This window comes from Acanthopagrus latus, chromosome 6, assembly GCF_904848185.1.
Source record: "Acanthopagrus latus isolate v.2019 chromosome 6, fAcaLat1.1, whole genome shotgun sequence".
Taxonomy (NCBI): domain Eukaryota; kingdom Metazoa; phylum Chordata; class Actinopteri; order Spariformes; family Sparidae; genus Acanthopagrus; species Acanthopagrus latus.
Genome location: NC_051044.1, coordinates 30004427 through 30020050, shown reverse-complemented (window position 1 = coordinate 30020050; position 15624 = coordinate 30004427). Strand labels below are relative to the sequence as shown.

General features: G+C 41.0%; 1 protein-coding gene across 6 annotated transcripts in view; it reads left to right on the top strand.

Annotated features, from left to right (window-relative positions):
- Positions 1-2044: 2044 nt before the first annotated feature.
- Positions 2045-15624, top strand: part of iqsec1b (IQ motif and Sec7 domain ArfGEF 1b) — a 209329-nt gene continuing 195749 nt past the window's right edge. For all 6 annotated transcript variants that reach the window (XM_037101008.1, XM_037101007.1, XM_037101005.1 and 3 more), the window contains exon 1: positions 2045-2647. In XM_037101008.1, the coding sequence (XP_036956903.1) occupies positions 2367-2647 (281 nt within the window). In that variant the 5' untranslated portion in view covers positions 2045-2366. The remainder of the gene's footprint in view (positions 2648-15624) is intronic.

Here is a 15624-nt window from a genome sequence, read left to right as displayed (position 1 = left end):
TAGTGGTTTGGAAATGTTACACTGAAATGAGCAAAATAACGAACAAATACGAACAAACAAACAAATATTGTCAAGGCACTGCTTCAGTCATTATATTTACAAATGGTGAGGACCTGTTTAAGTGAGCTGAAGTAGCTTTATGTGAAGCTTAGCACATTGATATGACTATACTGATGTGGAGAATGCAACAGCATCAAGCAGCATATCTAGCAATGTACCAACTAGAGGTCAGGTGTGAAGTGTATTAGCACAGAGGGTCCGTTTTTTAAAAAAAATTGCAAAGACTGCTGCTGCATATGCACACAGTCAATTGTAAGCTGAACCAGTGAGCCTTTTAGAGGAGACAAGGCTTCATACATAACAAAGGTTGTAGCGTTGTTTTCTGTGGCACAGCTGCTACAGCTTACTTTCCTCTCCCCAACACTTACCCTAAATGAATAGAAAAGGATGATAATGGGTCAGGCACTTGGAAACATCTAAATTTCATAAATTCCACTTTTTCTCCCAATCAGGTCTCTTGCTCTAATACCCAGGGTCTAAGTAGAAAAAGTAATATTCTAAATGTGCAGGTTGTAGCCTACCTCTAATAAAGGTCTAATGTGCCCAAGGTCCCCCAAATTCCCTGTTTTGCAATTGTTTGTGGTTATATTAACTGACTGTAATTTTATGTGGGAATATGGGTCTTACTGAAGAACAGTCTCAGCTGACATGATGAAGGCTGTACGGTGGACGTTCCCTCACTGGCTGACCTTGAGTATTTGTGTTGAAAAGAAGGTAAGTGTTCATTATATCAACTGCACTCATCAATATGTTTATAATAACGATGTGTCACATGACTATGCGTAAAGAGGATGGAGTCACTCATAGTGATGATCCCAGAGATAACTGTCACCACGGCAGCTCCACAGGGCTGAGGAGAACTCAGTTGAGCCCTGTCATGTGATTTTTTTAATGGGGAAGCAGATGTAAACAAAGTGGAGATGAGCATGGTGCAACAACTTGCTGTAGCAATGTGTCGCAGTGTGAACAAACAAAAGCAAGTCTGAACAAGTGGGTGGATAAAGTCAACATGGTTTTCTATTCTTTGAGAACTGGAGGTAAGATCTGAAGCGCCTGTCAACAGATGTATGCTAGTTAGCATTAGCCTCAAGGGATGCTTAATGTTGCTTGGCAACACCATCAGCTAATCCCCTATGTCTCTCTCATCTGTCTGTTGTGGTGCGGATCATAACATACCAATTTTTTTCATCCAAATCTTCTATTGTAGCAGCATTGAGGAGCATGAGTCTTAAAGGGATATTCCGGTGTAAATGTAATCCATGTTCTAACACACCTTGACACCGAGTATGACCCCCCCTCCAGAGATAAAGTTTGCGGACCGCTAGCTAATGTAGTTTTAGCATCCTCAGAAACAACCACACAACAACAATACACTGCAGTAAATGGTTCCAAGTATAAATCGCCATTAAAAAAAGCCACAAATAATGCTCAGAACAGCACCAAACCTCAGCAACATTTGAAACAGGGTCCCAGCACATATTTCTTTTTGTCTTTTTGTATTGCTTTGTCGGAAAAGATAAAGTGAACTGGGCCCATCTTGAGGGAGTTTAGTCCAGCCATGCCTGAAAGGCCCCTCAAAGCACCATCGCCAACAGAATCAGTTTAACATAAACAATGCTGATAAAATGATATTTAAAAAAAAAAAAAAGTTGTTGATGATTCTTACCTTTAGTAAGTTTCAAAAGCATATAACGTACAAGTATTGACACGACTAACATGGTCCACCCATCCTTAACATAACGGTGTTATGCTCCAGGTCAGATCGAGCAGCTGTTCTCATGCTGTGGAGGGAGGAAGTAGTTCTACCTCCTGCATGCACAAACACACCGCGGACACCGTGCGCGAAGGAACACCGGCGTCGAGGTGAGCGTGCGCGCGTGATTTGGCGCAAGAGAAACTGAACCTACCTGTTGAGTGGACGCGCATGCGTTGAACGAAGTCGGTGTTTGTTTTTGTTTTTTTTCTCGCTACACACAGTGAGAACCTTTGGAGAGAGGCGGGCGGAACATCGCGCAGCTCTCACTCTCCAGCCCCGAAAGAGTTAAACGCTTTTCCCATGAACGGAGCGGCTGGCTGGAGGTTAGTTCGGCTGTTGCGGTGCAGAGCCTGTGGACGCGTCGGCAGCGGACAGCAAAGCTCCAAACCCGGCCAACTTCGGAACCAAGCTGCCACTACTGCACGTCACAGCAGTCATGTCGGAGCGAAGGAAGGTCTCTGGGTTTGACATCGCTACTACTACTGAGCGTGTGCGTGCGTGAGAGGGAGAGGGCTGTTTTTTTTTCCCTGCTTGTGTGGATATCGCCTTCATGGACGGGCAACGGGGCTTTTACGAGATGGAGAACCCGACCGAGAACCCCAGCAAGGCTGCGGAGTATCTAAAGGAGCTGAATAAGATTATCGAAACCCAGCAGGGGCTGCTGGAGAAGCAGAGGGTCCGGATTGACGAGCTGGAGCTCCAGGTGACGGATCTTTGCAAGGAAAACGCCTGCCTGAAAGATCAGCACCAGCGTCACCTGGCCACCTGCAGACTCCAGCAGGGCAACCACTCCACCCTGGGAGCCATCAAGGAGAACGTCATGCAGGAAAAGTAAGTTGGCTGTTTATTTGTGCCACATGGTTTGGCGGAACAGCGCGCTGTCAAAGTTTATATTTCCCCTCTGTGTCACTGTTTGCTCCGCGGCCGCAGAGGTGTGGATGGCGGCGGGTGTTTGTGTTTGCCCGGCGGCTCAGGTGGAACCACACGGCCGAATCACGCGCACACTTCTCCGCCACTTTGACGCGGGGCAGGTTTTTAATGATGCTTGTCATTTCTCCACCGTCAGGGATTATTTCAGGCTCATACACAGGCTGCACACGCTTTACACGCGTATTGCGTAATATCGATCCCGTTAGGCGCATTCTGAGCGCAAGTGTGTTTAACACCATGAGTATCATAGTCTGGAGAGCAGATACTGTATCGTCGTGGTAAAAGTGCGGGACAGTGGGTGTGACTGGTTTTTGTTTTTTTTTTGGACAAGGGAGGAAATCAGTGTTGTGTGTGTGTGTGTGTTTGGTTCTGCTGGCTGGTTGAATCCCACCCTCAATATGATCAGTAATAATAATAATAATAATAATAATAATAATAATAATAATAATAGTACTTATTTTCCCCACGACCGTAGCAGGCTTTTAATTTGAAACGACGTCGTTGCTTTGGACAGCTGCCTTCTTGTGCTCTAAGAACTGAAAGAGAAATGTTCCATCAAGGCTGCCGAAACATTAAGTTTAATAAAAGGGTTAGGGTTCGCGTGCATGTAGGCCTTGTCATCTTCTCTTTTCACTGCATACTACTAACAGAACACTGAATCCGACTCCTCAGCCTGCTGTTGTGTAATGTTTTTATCCACAACAGGAGGCAGCCTGCTTAGTAGCAGCTTTAAGCATCCGCCACATGTCACTGTGCATGCAGTGCTTATTGATTTCTGATAAACACATTACCTGTTTTCAGCATTTGAAAGTGATGTGATTAGAATTTTTGCCCATACATGTCATGAGGAGCTGTGCAGTATATATGGATAAAATCAGTCTGTGTGTCAGTTTTGTATCACAGTTGATTGATAGAGGATCATATGTCATGTATTAAATATTCTCTGCTCCCTGAGACGATGAGCTGCTTTTCTTGGATTTATGTTGATGTCGATCAACTCTCCTCAGTTTAATGCACTTGGTCATGTCGTTAACAACTCAATGATGGTGAATTTTGGTAGGAATTTATTCAGTGTTTCCTGACATTTTATATACTGAACACACACAGCTCTAATTCCAATAAATACCAATATCTAGCCCCGACCCAGGACTGTTTACTGATTTTCTGGGTCCTGCATGATTTATGCCCAGAACTCAGACACATTCAGCCATGGATCTAAGTGTAAAAGTTGTTATTAGAAGACTTTTAGAAATACAAACCCGCTGAATGGTAGGGAAATCTGCAAGCTTTGAAAATGTCAGGTAAAATAACCATGATTTATTCTGACATTAAAGGGTCATTTTTCAAGTCATTTCCAAGTTGATACAAACAATAAAAAGTCAAAGATGACTGCCACCAGTGGCAGCCCTGAGCACTCTGCCGCTGAGCAGCATTCCAGTTGGTGAACAAGAAAGCGGTCCTGTGCCATCTATGATTTTGGTTTGTATTGTTCTTTTGTTTTTTGGGGGGAAAATACCTTTTTTATAACAATGAATCATTTTTTGTCGTTTTTCAGTCGCTCAATGTCGTTTTTTCCATAGTTTATAGCTCACTGAGAAGATTGGAATGAGTTATTTTCAGCCTTCTACCCATAACACAATGTGACCATTTTCACACTAACATGGAGTGGCCCTTCATCATATGGTGGCAGTTTGGTGAGGTTTAGGTGACAAAACTACTTGGTAAGGTTTTTAGGTTTAAAAGTCACCTCAAGTAAGTGACCTATGTAACTTAAGTTACATCACATACATAACTTAAATAACATTGTATGCTCCAAAACTACATTAGTATGGTAAAATAGCTCACCACTGACTTTTGTTTTCACGCCTGCCACAAACAGTGCTGTCCTTGGTGAAAGTCATGTTTGTTTTTACCCAAACATACACACCCACCACCTCCCTATGCTGATTTTTCAGCTCTATATACGATTTCACTTGACTTGGTAAGCACAGCAACAAGGTTGGATACCGGGCTGGGAGAGGGCATTTCTGTGCAGAGTCTGTGCATGTTCTCCCTGTGTCTGCGTGGGTTCTCTGACTTCCTCCCGCAGTCCAAAGACATGCTGGTTAAGTTAATCGGACAATCTACATATTTTTCTTAATCTTCTAATTAGAAATCATATGAAACTGTTTTTACAGGACAAGCTGACTTCAAATTGAATATTTTGTTCACAAAACATACAGAAAGATATTCATAATTCATAATATTTTATAAATAACTGTATTCACTAATCTCTTTTAGCACAACATTTGAGATGGTAGTTTTCTTGAAAAGTCAGTTGGGAAACTTACATAAATAAACTAGCTCATGCAGTGAATGAAACATGCTCTAGTGCTTCTTCACTGGTCCAGTATTGCACTGTCACATACTGAGCGATTTAAGAAAGAATTGTCAAAATGAAAGCAGCACGGCAGAGATATCATGATATCGCTTTAATCTCTCCTCTGAATTAGGGTTGCAACCATATGAGATTTTCACAATACAATTACCATTTCCAAAAATGAAATGGCATATGAAACCCTATGGATGAGGCTACATCTGTCATAAAACAACTGGGTATATCTTAATCAGACCCCCCCCTATCCTGGGGGGGGGGGCACTTCTTTCAAACCCCACACTTTGAGTTTGTAATACAGACTGTCTGTGGGGGAAAAAAAAGTCTCAAAAGCTGTAAATCCTGTAAAACCCTGTAAATCCACTGTTGCCATAAAACCATCGTGCTCATTGATTTGCAACATTGCCTGCAGTGGTCCGATATAACCAGAGATAGCAGAGGGGGGAAACGGTTTGTCAAGATCTCTGACGTTTGATACATTTCAAGAGTCTAACTGTGCATGAGTGGTGCTGATAGTTTCCGTCACTCCCTCCCTCCTCCTCCTGCCTCTGTGAGTATGAAGTTGCAGCATGTCCGGCGGTTAATGATTAACTCTACAGTTTAACAGATAGTTTGATGGCCCCGGCACAAGTTCAGACGGCAGCAGTTACGCTGCTCCTGCTGAAAATACTGCATGCTGCTCATAATATGCACAGCTGCATCTCCAGAAGTGACCCGGTTCTGTTGGTCGGTGCCGAGCGCAGTACTGTAAGGCCTTGTTAACCTATGACATCATTATTATATTTGCTCAGTCATCGTTTGTACATGGCTATAAATAGTAATCAGTGCAGAGCAGAGGATGGGAGGGCATCTCTGTATTTTCCGTCCTAACATGGCCTTTTAACACTTGAGTGGCAAAGTACACAGATCGGTGTTTGAATTCTGACATGGTCAATCCCTGAGGTTCAAAAATGGATCAAGTATTTCAAGTTAAAAGCACTTCCTCTGCACGTGCACGTACGCACGCACACACGCAGCTGAGAAGGAGTCCTGTCCCTTGTGCTCCGTCAACACTTGGGCCACGTCAGCTGTTCTTTTTGTGTTGACCGGGGTCAGCATACGGTCCTGGCCTTGGCTGGAGGGCCAGTGGGGGAGCTCTGTTCCTTTCAGGCCCTCTGACACACACACACACACACACACACACACACACACACACACACACACACTTACTTACACACAGTATAATGTTATTCTATCCCCACGCAGCAAGACAGGTCACTCTGTTACTCGAGTGAGTGAGGGCTGCTCGGAGACTCCTCTGTGGTAGGGCTGCTATTCTCTGGTTACTCTGTGCTTCATTTGGCCGCTAAAGTTCACAACACGGCTCTTATCAAGGTCGGACAGTAGCTATGTGTGTGTCGGTGGATATATGACCTGTAACAGTGGAGTATCAAGATTCCTTTGGGAGTTTGGTAAAAAAGAAAATTGCGTCATAAGTGTTCAGGATCAGTGAGTTGTATGCTTTAAAATGTAACAACCTAACTGCTTGAAGAAGACTCAGGTCAGTGAAATTGGAGTATCGCTCACCCTGCTTTGGCTGTCTATATTTTATCTTTAGTCTCTTATCTAAATCTTTTTGTATTTTAAGTCTTGTATTTATATTATGTCTGTATGTCTGTCTACCCGCTACTGTGACAAGTGAATTTCCCCGATGTGGGATGAATAAAAGTCTAAAGTCTAAATAAATTTCCTTACAACTCACATTTAATCAGATTCTCTAAAAACAGTGGTCGCACAGTAAACCTGAGGTTTTTGAGGCCTTTGTTTGTCTGGGTGATCCACCCTTGTATATAGGCAGCAGCCTTGTAGATAGTGAGGACAATTTAGTAGTTGGTTGACATCCCCTTACCCTAAATTTTGACAGGAGGGACTAAGATGAACAAGTCAGTCATTACCATCCAGATGCCAGCAAGCAAAGCACCTGATGTGATATCCTACACCTTTCTTATTGCACTATCTCAAATTGTTCTAAAAACTGTTTTAGTTAATCGAGCATAAACTGTTAGACTAATTATTTCAGCTCCAGTCCAGACAAAGCAGACCAGGGCTATCAGTCAATTAAAGGAAAAGTAGTGTACAAATGTTTTAATGTGCAAACAGACGACGTAGGCCCCGCAGAGATTTGAAGTGGTGTTAGTGTTGCGACGCTGTTGCAGAGACAACTGGGTCACTTGCTGTTATACTCAGAGAATCAGCTGCCAACAACACAGGACAAAACATGAGCTTATTCATTGATTTAGTTAATTAATTAATTTAGTCTGTAATGGAGACGTGAAGGCAGATAGAAATGTGGTAGGCTGCCGGTCGGACTCGATCACCAGTCAGCCTTCACTCTCACTTGTGCCTGGTGGCTGACAAAATAACACAGTGAAAGTGAGGTTTAAAGGCAACAACATCATGGCCATTATAACCGTTGCATTTTGCAATCAACATTTACTCCTTGGTACATTCAAGCTGGTCTACTGCCAGTTAATTAATGATAAAAACCCTGTTTCCAGCTTTTCAGATGTAAGGACTAGCTGCTTTTCTCTACAACACATCATTACGAGTGCTTCAAGTTTTTTGTTTTGAACTGTTGCTCTGACAAAGAAAATCGCTGGAAATGTTTCTATGATATTAGACAATTTTATTGGCCTATTGATTAATTGGAGAGAAAAAAAATCTGCGGTCTGCAGATAGCTATTCATTATTTACATTTCATTTTATCAACCTTTTATCTATCCACATGATAAAATGATCCATATTTCAGTACACAGATTTCTTGATACCATATGATATATAGAAAAGCACAGAGAGGCACTTTGGAGCATAAACAGCAGCTGTTGTGGAGCATTAGAGCCACAGTCAGCAGGAGAGACTCATCACATTGCATTAACATATAGACAGATAGGATGAACAAACCCTGCACTGATGTATATCGAGAGCTCTTCCTCTGAGAATTTCTTATTTTTTTCAGTGAGGACTTGTTGGTCAGCAGCTCACAGCGTGCAGCGAATCAGGAGTCAAAACAGTGAATTCTGCCAGAAGACATATGAGAATCTTTCTGGAATATACCAAAGTTTGACTCTATAAGCATATATGCCACAGCTGCTGAGGGCAAGCTGTGATCTATGTGCTGTTTGTGATGCATTTAAAGCCAAAGCAAAAATGCATTTCACACAAAGAACCCTGTAGATTCTAAAGCCAGGGGGGGTTCTTGACAGGCTGCCATTCCAATACAGAAGATGAGAAGAATAAATACATTTTCAAAAGGAGAATATGTTTTGGAGTCAGATTTTCATGGCGGGTGTTCAAGGTAAAAGCGATATGCTAGATTATATGATCTGTTATTTTTTTTATTCTTATTATGTAACACCCTGTATGCTGTATCATACAGGCTGGACAGGCTAATGCTAATAAGAGCTTGATGTATTGCCAAATGCTAAGTGAAGAAATAAATTCTTATGAGGTGAACACAATCAACAACACACACTGCATGACTGCATTTAATGAAAGCTGAATATAAAAGATCCTGTGCACGCAGCTCTGTTCGTTTTAGAAACATTTCCCCTTTTTATGATATTGCTTTTAATTTGCCCCCGGGTATGAAATCATGATATGAGATTGAAAAGTTAATTAATCCAAATTAACAGGAAAAGAGTTTGCCTCTCATAATGCCTTCACTGTTGGGTTTAATGTCAATCTGATATGATTTCCAATTAAAAATGTGTTTTCTTCTGTAGTGACAATCAGCACACTGTGTTGTGTTATGATTTCTGTGATAGTAAACGCTCCTGAGAAGGCACCAGCTTTACAGAAACCCTTTTGGTGGTAGCGGAAAAGTGATAGTTTGAATGGATTCATGTTTTGAGGAAGTAAGATATTTGTTACATTGGAAACATTGAGGTTATACTGCCACGGGCTTTCTGTGTCACACATCTTCCATAGAATAATCCATATTAATATTTAAAAAAGGTTTGACTTTTCCTTGAAATATTACCACATCAGATCCTTCTGAGAGTTGGTCACTGGCTCTGTGCTGAGTTGCGCTTATTGATAATCTTGTGGCAGTGCGAGCAAGGAATATTGTTTACTGGAGCAGAACAGTACAAATTAGATTTTTGTTTCTTGAACTCTTGCCAAGAAATCTTGATCTTGATCTATGAGGCAAGGCACCCTGAGTCTTCATCATGAACAGATCCAGTTTTATTTACAGTCATCATTTCACACCATACACATGGTGTGGATCTTTAAAGCCCAAGAAACATACTTAACTAAAGCTTGGGTTGGTATGTGTTTTGTTTTATTTGTAGAAAATTGCTTAATCAAGCAATCAGAAATCAATGAATCAAATGCCCTCACAATAAAAGAAAAAAAATCCAAAAGGCTATATGCGGCTATGGCAGGACTCTATTCAGCCCGTCAAATGGTCTCATTCAACCCATACAGAGATTGGACAGGCTATACCTGCTTGCATGCTGTCTGCCTTTACACTCTTGCAAGTCTTCCACAAGGCCAGGTGGATGTATCACTAAAGCTATTTGCGAGCTAAAGTCCAGCCAAATTTTGCAATACCAACATGCTAGCTTGACAGCAGTGAGCATTAACAATGGCTGTTTGTTGTTTACGGTCATTATGATTGTGCTGACACACACATCTCTCTGCTGGTCAGCGAGAGCTACGGAGCAGGCGGTGTTAGTACATGTTCATGTGTTTTGGACGATTGGCTCTGGTATGAGGCCCCAGCTTTAAGTCAAAAAAACAACATGTAAAGCTTTTAAAAGCAGTGTAGTTTGCTTTAGCATTGGCTGTTCTAGCTCATTCTAACACTGAGTAGTATCTTTAGATGATGTTGCTGACTGACAGCCTGCTGTGTTTCAAACACATCATACTGTCTACACCTTCTTAGCCATCTGCAGGTCCAGCTTCCTCTTGTTGTCAGTTTAAAGTAAATTTGCACAAAATAGGCTCCTGCAAACAAGTATTGTCATTAGCGATAATTCTATGAATTTGTGTTTCAACTAATTATTCACTAATATATCTGATTTGTTGATAACCCGTCAAAAAATTGTGAAAATTACCCATAATTCTCAACACCTTACGCAGTGTTGATCAGTGTACATCTGATACTGCATGATAGAAAAGATGCTGAAACCATAGAAATCTTGACATTTTCCGGTTTGAAAAATGAAACAGTTGTTGATTGTCATCATCATAAAAAATGGTGATTCCATTTCTGACTAACTAAATTCACACAGCGATTCAACCTCATCCTCATCTGCTTTTCTCTTTTTTGTCATCTTTTTTGTGCTCGTGGCATCCAGCTGTAGCACCTGTGTTGTGACCAGTCAGTGGAACTGAACAGTATGAACGCTGAGACTTGACAAGTAGAAGGGAGGATTAAAACATTCAATCTGAGGTGATGCAACCTACATGAATAACAATACACGGCTGTTGTCAGGTTAAAGTACTCTCTGCAGTCTGTGTCTGTACTGTATAGGTGGTCTGTATGGTAAAACAAGCATCACTCTGCTCCATCACTTTAAAACAACAGAATGAGACGTCTGCTTTCTGACTGTATCAAGTTAATTTCAGGAGACACGTTTTCTCATTAAACTTTCATTTATATCTTATCAATAATTAAATTTTATCAGCATAGTAGTTTTAAATCAGGAAGTGTTTATGAACCACTGTGTCCTGATTTCGCTATGACTGTTCTCTAACTGTCTCACCCAGCAACACCATCTCCCTGTCACCAACAAAAAACGTACCTATGTCAGGTCGATAAGTCTCTGTGTCTCAGCAACATGTTGACTGGATAGCTATATCAAGGATGCTATCTCAGAAATTGTGAATAACAATGGCGTGGTTGGAGAAACAGCAACAAAACAAACACTAACAGCAGCCTGCCACATATTTTGCAGAGTGTCTTGGGTCCTCCTAACTGAGCTGCTTCAAATAAGAAAATAATAAACGGGACATGAACACGCAACGTTAGTGCATTGAGCCGCAGCAAACGCTTTTTCTCTTACACAAGTCACAAACAGCAACAACAACTTCTTACTCATGGCAACTCTGAGGCCGCTCTCTACAGTATTGTGCTCTCCGGTGGGGTGCCTTCTGAGAAACGTTTAAGTTAAATGGTCAGGGTTTGGTAGTCTTCTGTAAGCCATTGGCAATGGATGATGTCATCAGTGATGGTTTTGTACAATGACTTTTACAGTGACATACGACATAAAGCTTCAGATAAAAATCAGAGAAGTCTTGCCTGCGGGAACTGGGATTTGGGTCAATTGGCAATTTTTAGCAGGTTGACACGCGCATAAAATACCTGCGTAGACCCTCTAATGTGGTGGAAGATCACATGATGATATATTGATCATGTACTAGCATGTTGCTTTTGAGTAATTTTAATGTCCAAGTTTTTTTTTTTGTTTGCACATGCAACTTATTAAACACCTCTGTCTACTATTTTATTGCTTGCTGAGTGCACTTTGTGTAAAATAGTACTCGTATTCACCTGGATGGATTACGACAATCTATGCTCCCCTTGGCTGTAGGATTTTATCAGGTGTGTAAATAGAGGCCATCTACCACTCAGCTGAAGCCATTTCTCTGCCAGCTGCAGGACCCTATCTTTGAGACTGCCGCTCACCTATGATGTCACAGAGGACCTAAAGGCTCATTGTGGAATGATCTGGAATTGCAGTTTCATCTAGCGCCTAAGGTTCACACTTATGCCAGTGGGAGCAAAGACTTGAATGTGTCGGTAGGGATTTACTTTCCTCGGGATGAACTGTTGTTGCTAACATAATAAGTGCTGCAGGGGACATTTTGTGGAGGACATGATTATTCACACGATAAACACAACAAATGTGTCTGTTGTGCAGGGTGATGGCTGCATGTTGAGTTTAACATACCAATTTTTCTTCCTGTCACTTCTCCTGTCAGAGAAACACGCTCTTTTGTTTTTCAGTGTTTTGATCTTTGGCTAAATGGAATCAGAGCAGCTGTGATGCATAGTAGCAACTTTTCTTATGAACAAGCTGTTTTGTAATCATCACTTATCTGTTGACTCGCTGTCTCGCAACACTGCCACAGCCTAGCTGTCACTCTGCCAGAGGCCTGCAGTGACTGTAGGGCTTCAAGATGAATCGCATTACACATTAATACAGTAATTCTCCCACTTTTGCACTTCTGCTGCAACAAATCAAGCACTTATAATTTTGCCCAAAGTTGCCTACATAAAGGATGAGCCTGCTTGGTTCATCTCTTTGTAGCTTCTGTCTGTGGCCTCATGCACATTACAGTAATTATCTCAGTAAGTAACTAAGTATCAGCATGCATCTTGAATGCCTTTATATAATGAATGTAAGTATTTGATCAGACTTGGTAGCAGAGATAGCAAAGATAGAAGGACAAAGATCAGAAACCTAAGATCTAGTATGCACAAACTAAAAACAAAAGTGTGGCTAGATTCAAGCATACTAGGACCATGATCTGTATTGTTAATGATAATGTGTGATTTTGCCCCATAATACAAACCGTGGAGTAATGGTGGAATAATCTAGTCTTCCTGTCCGACAAATGTGCATTTTAGAGATGGTGATCAGATGTATATTATGTGTCCCATAGCTCAGAATATCTAAAGGTCAGATGTGAGTGTGAATGAGCTCTGTGAAGACTGAAAAATACCTGCAGGCAAGTTTCTCTCTGGGATGTCATGAGGCTTTCATCTCAACATTTTCTATGTGTTTTTGAGGTTTGGTCTAATGGTGTTTTGATAATAAATGGTCTTGTCTTACTATATATTAAAGTCTTTGTGTCCTACCACATCTTTTATATGATAAAGCACCAGCTGTCCGTCACAGACATTTAAAATGGTTTTGGTGTGTTACTCAGTTTGTACAGATTATTAATAATTTGTATCTCAGTTGCACATAGACGAGAATTTTTTAGGTTTGTTGGCTCACTGTTATGATCAAGCATAACTTCAGTAATCCTCATGAAGCCCAACAACCCAGGGGAGCTGTTATCTTGTGAAGCCACATGGTGGGATTTGAAGGGAAATGAAAGAAACCTACAAATATGTTCATGCCTTTTTCTTTTCAAAGTGAAATGTTGACTCTGTGGCCTTGGCAGATGATGTGTAAGTAACCCATCAGCTGCTGAGGAAAAAAAAAAAACTAACTAAATGTTTTTCATAGCAGAAATGGTTTAAACATTTTTGACATCGACATAGTTTTTGTTACAGGCTAAAACCATCATGGAAGCCATGGAGCCGATATTGATGTATTGACAGCACAGAGGGATGTGTTCCATTTCATTTCACATCATCCAGTACACTGAAAACTAGTCCTGCTCTAGAGGCAAAGCTTTTCCATTGGGCTTATAGGGGGGTTTTCTCTGACATGACACCAGCTCCCTCATGTATCTTTGCATGAAAAATAAACGTTTGTAGATATAGGATTGATGGTCTATTTAAATTGTATTCAGATTTGTACAGCTGCTTCAGTGTTTCCCACAGAATCAGACTTTTATTGTGAATTTAGACTATAAAGAGCATTGACACTTGGTGTACATCCTCCCCACAAGGAAGGTCCGAGGTGAGCACAGCAGAGAGTGGGGGGTGACGGGACATACACTTGTATACTCCCTGATGCCGATTTTGGCATTTTTGGCAGTGCCTGAGGCATTTTTGTTACTGGTATCCGTGTCAGAACAACCCACCCGGTCATCCAGACGGAGACTGTCTACTCATCCTAACCTTATTTCCACTGCTGGCTTTCTGATTGTATTCAGCTCTCTTGATACCAGAAAATCCATAGGTGAGGGTTGGAGACGAGATTGACTGCTAAATCAAGAGCTGTGTCGGGTTGCTGAGACCTCTCTTCATAGCGACACTTCAATACTGCAGTCACATAATCGCATACCAGTGACCTTGGGTGCACTGTTGTTAAGACCTCCCCAATTTGTGTGTTTCTGCACCCAATTTTTTAAGTCCAGCCTGTGGAATACCAGACTGTAGTAACAAGGTGGTTTATAACCTCAAGTTCCATGAAACTGTTGGTGTTAGGGATATTCTGTGTGACATGTAGTCATGTCAGGTTTGTCTCGAGTTTTACAATGAGTTAAGAGCACTTTATGTGACATATACTGGACTTGCTGACTCTTCTGCTATTAATCACACCACTGTTATTTTACCTTGTAAGTTTGTCTTTAATTGCTATTGTAACTGTTCCTATTTTTACTTCTATTCCTATTCGAGTTATATTAAGGCCTACCTCTTATGTAATACTTATTTTCTCTCCTATCTGTTCTTATTTCTCTCCCTGTGCTGCGCTATCAGCCAAATTTCCCCTCTGGGAATCAATAAAGGCTTATCTTAAATGTCAGTTTTGAGTTTTGTGGCTTTGGACTTCTTTCTCATTTCTGACAGAACAGGCAACTCGCAAACACCCACTTGTCAGTGTTTTCTGACATTTTGAAGACTACATGATGAATCAAAAATAATCAACGGATTAATCTATAATAAAGATAATCCTGAGTTGCAGCCACAGACTATAAACAGCTATTGTATCTTTATCTTGGAAAGAAAAGTGGCCAATACACAATTCACAGCTGAATTACAGAGAACATTTAATAGCTTAACTATTTGAAATCTAGAACTGCTGAAGTGCCTTTGCTTAGTTGAACATTCTTCACAAACATTCTTTGTGATTATGCCGTTTATGTGTTTGTGAGACATCATGCCATTCAACTTGATTTCATCAGTAGAAAAAGATCAAAGTGGAGTATGGGACAATGCTGAAAATGTCACATTACATGTATGTGTTTTTAATTAGATTAGTACAATTGTAATAAACTGTAGGACAGGTGTTGATGTAGTTTATATTGCTCATATAAAAATTGCATCATGATTAAAGTGAATTTCCACCGCTAAATGTTTGGTACAAGAATGATAGAGGTTTTACACTTCTGCAAAGGCCTGAAGCACCACACTGTTAATATTATTGTAGAAATCCCCCATATAGAATAGAAACTGAGATACAAAATGGAAACTGTAGATTTTTGACACTAGTAAATCCACCTTGATGCAGCGTTTTACTACAGTAATGAGAAATATAATGCATAAAACCCCCTTCTAGTATATTTTGTCATTTTTTATGATAGTTCATATTTTTCTGAATCCTATCCTCACAATGCTGAACCACAGGTCTCTATACGGCACTCGGTGTAAAGTGTCACGGGTAGTTTCAGACTGACACAGTTATTTTCGCACTTTGCGTCCACGTCGTGTAAATAGCAAATTTACTTGTGCGCCCCGTGTTGGTCAGCGAGGTGTGGTCAGTCGCAATGATGGTGGATTGCTATCTTGAGCAGAAAGTGACAGCACCATAGACCAACACAAAGTTCGTATAAAGTCAGAGGTGCAGTCTGACACATTAGAACAGTACACATTAGATGCTCCTACATAGGTGGGTTT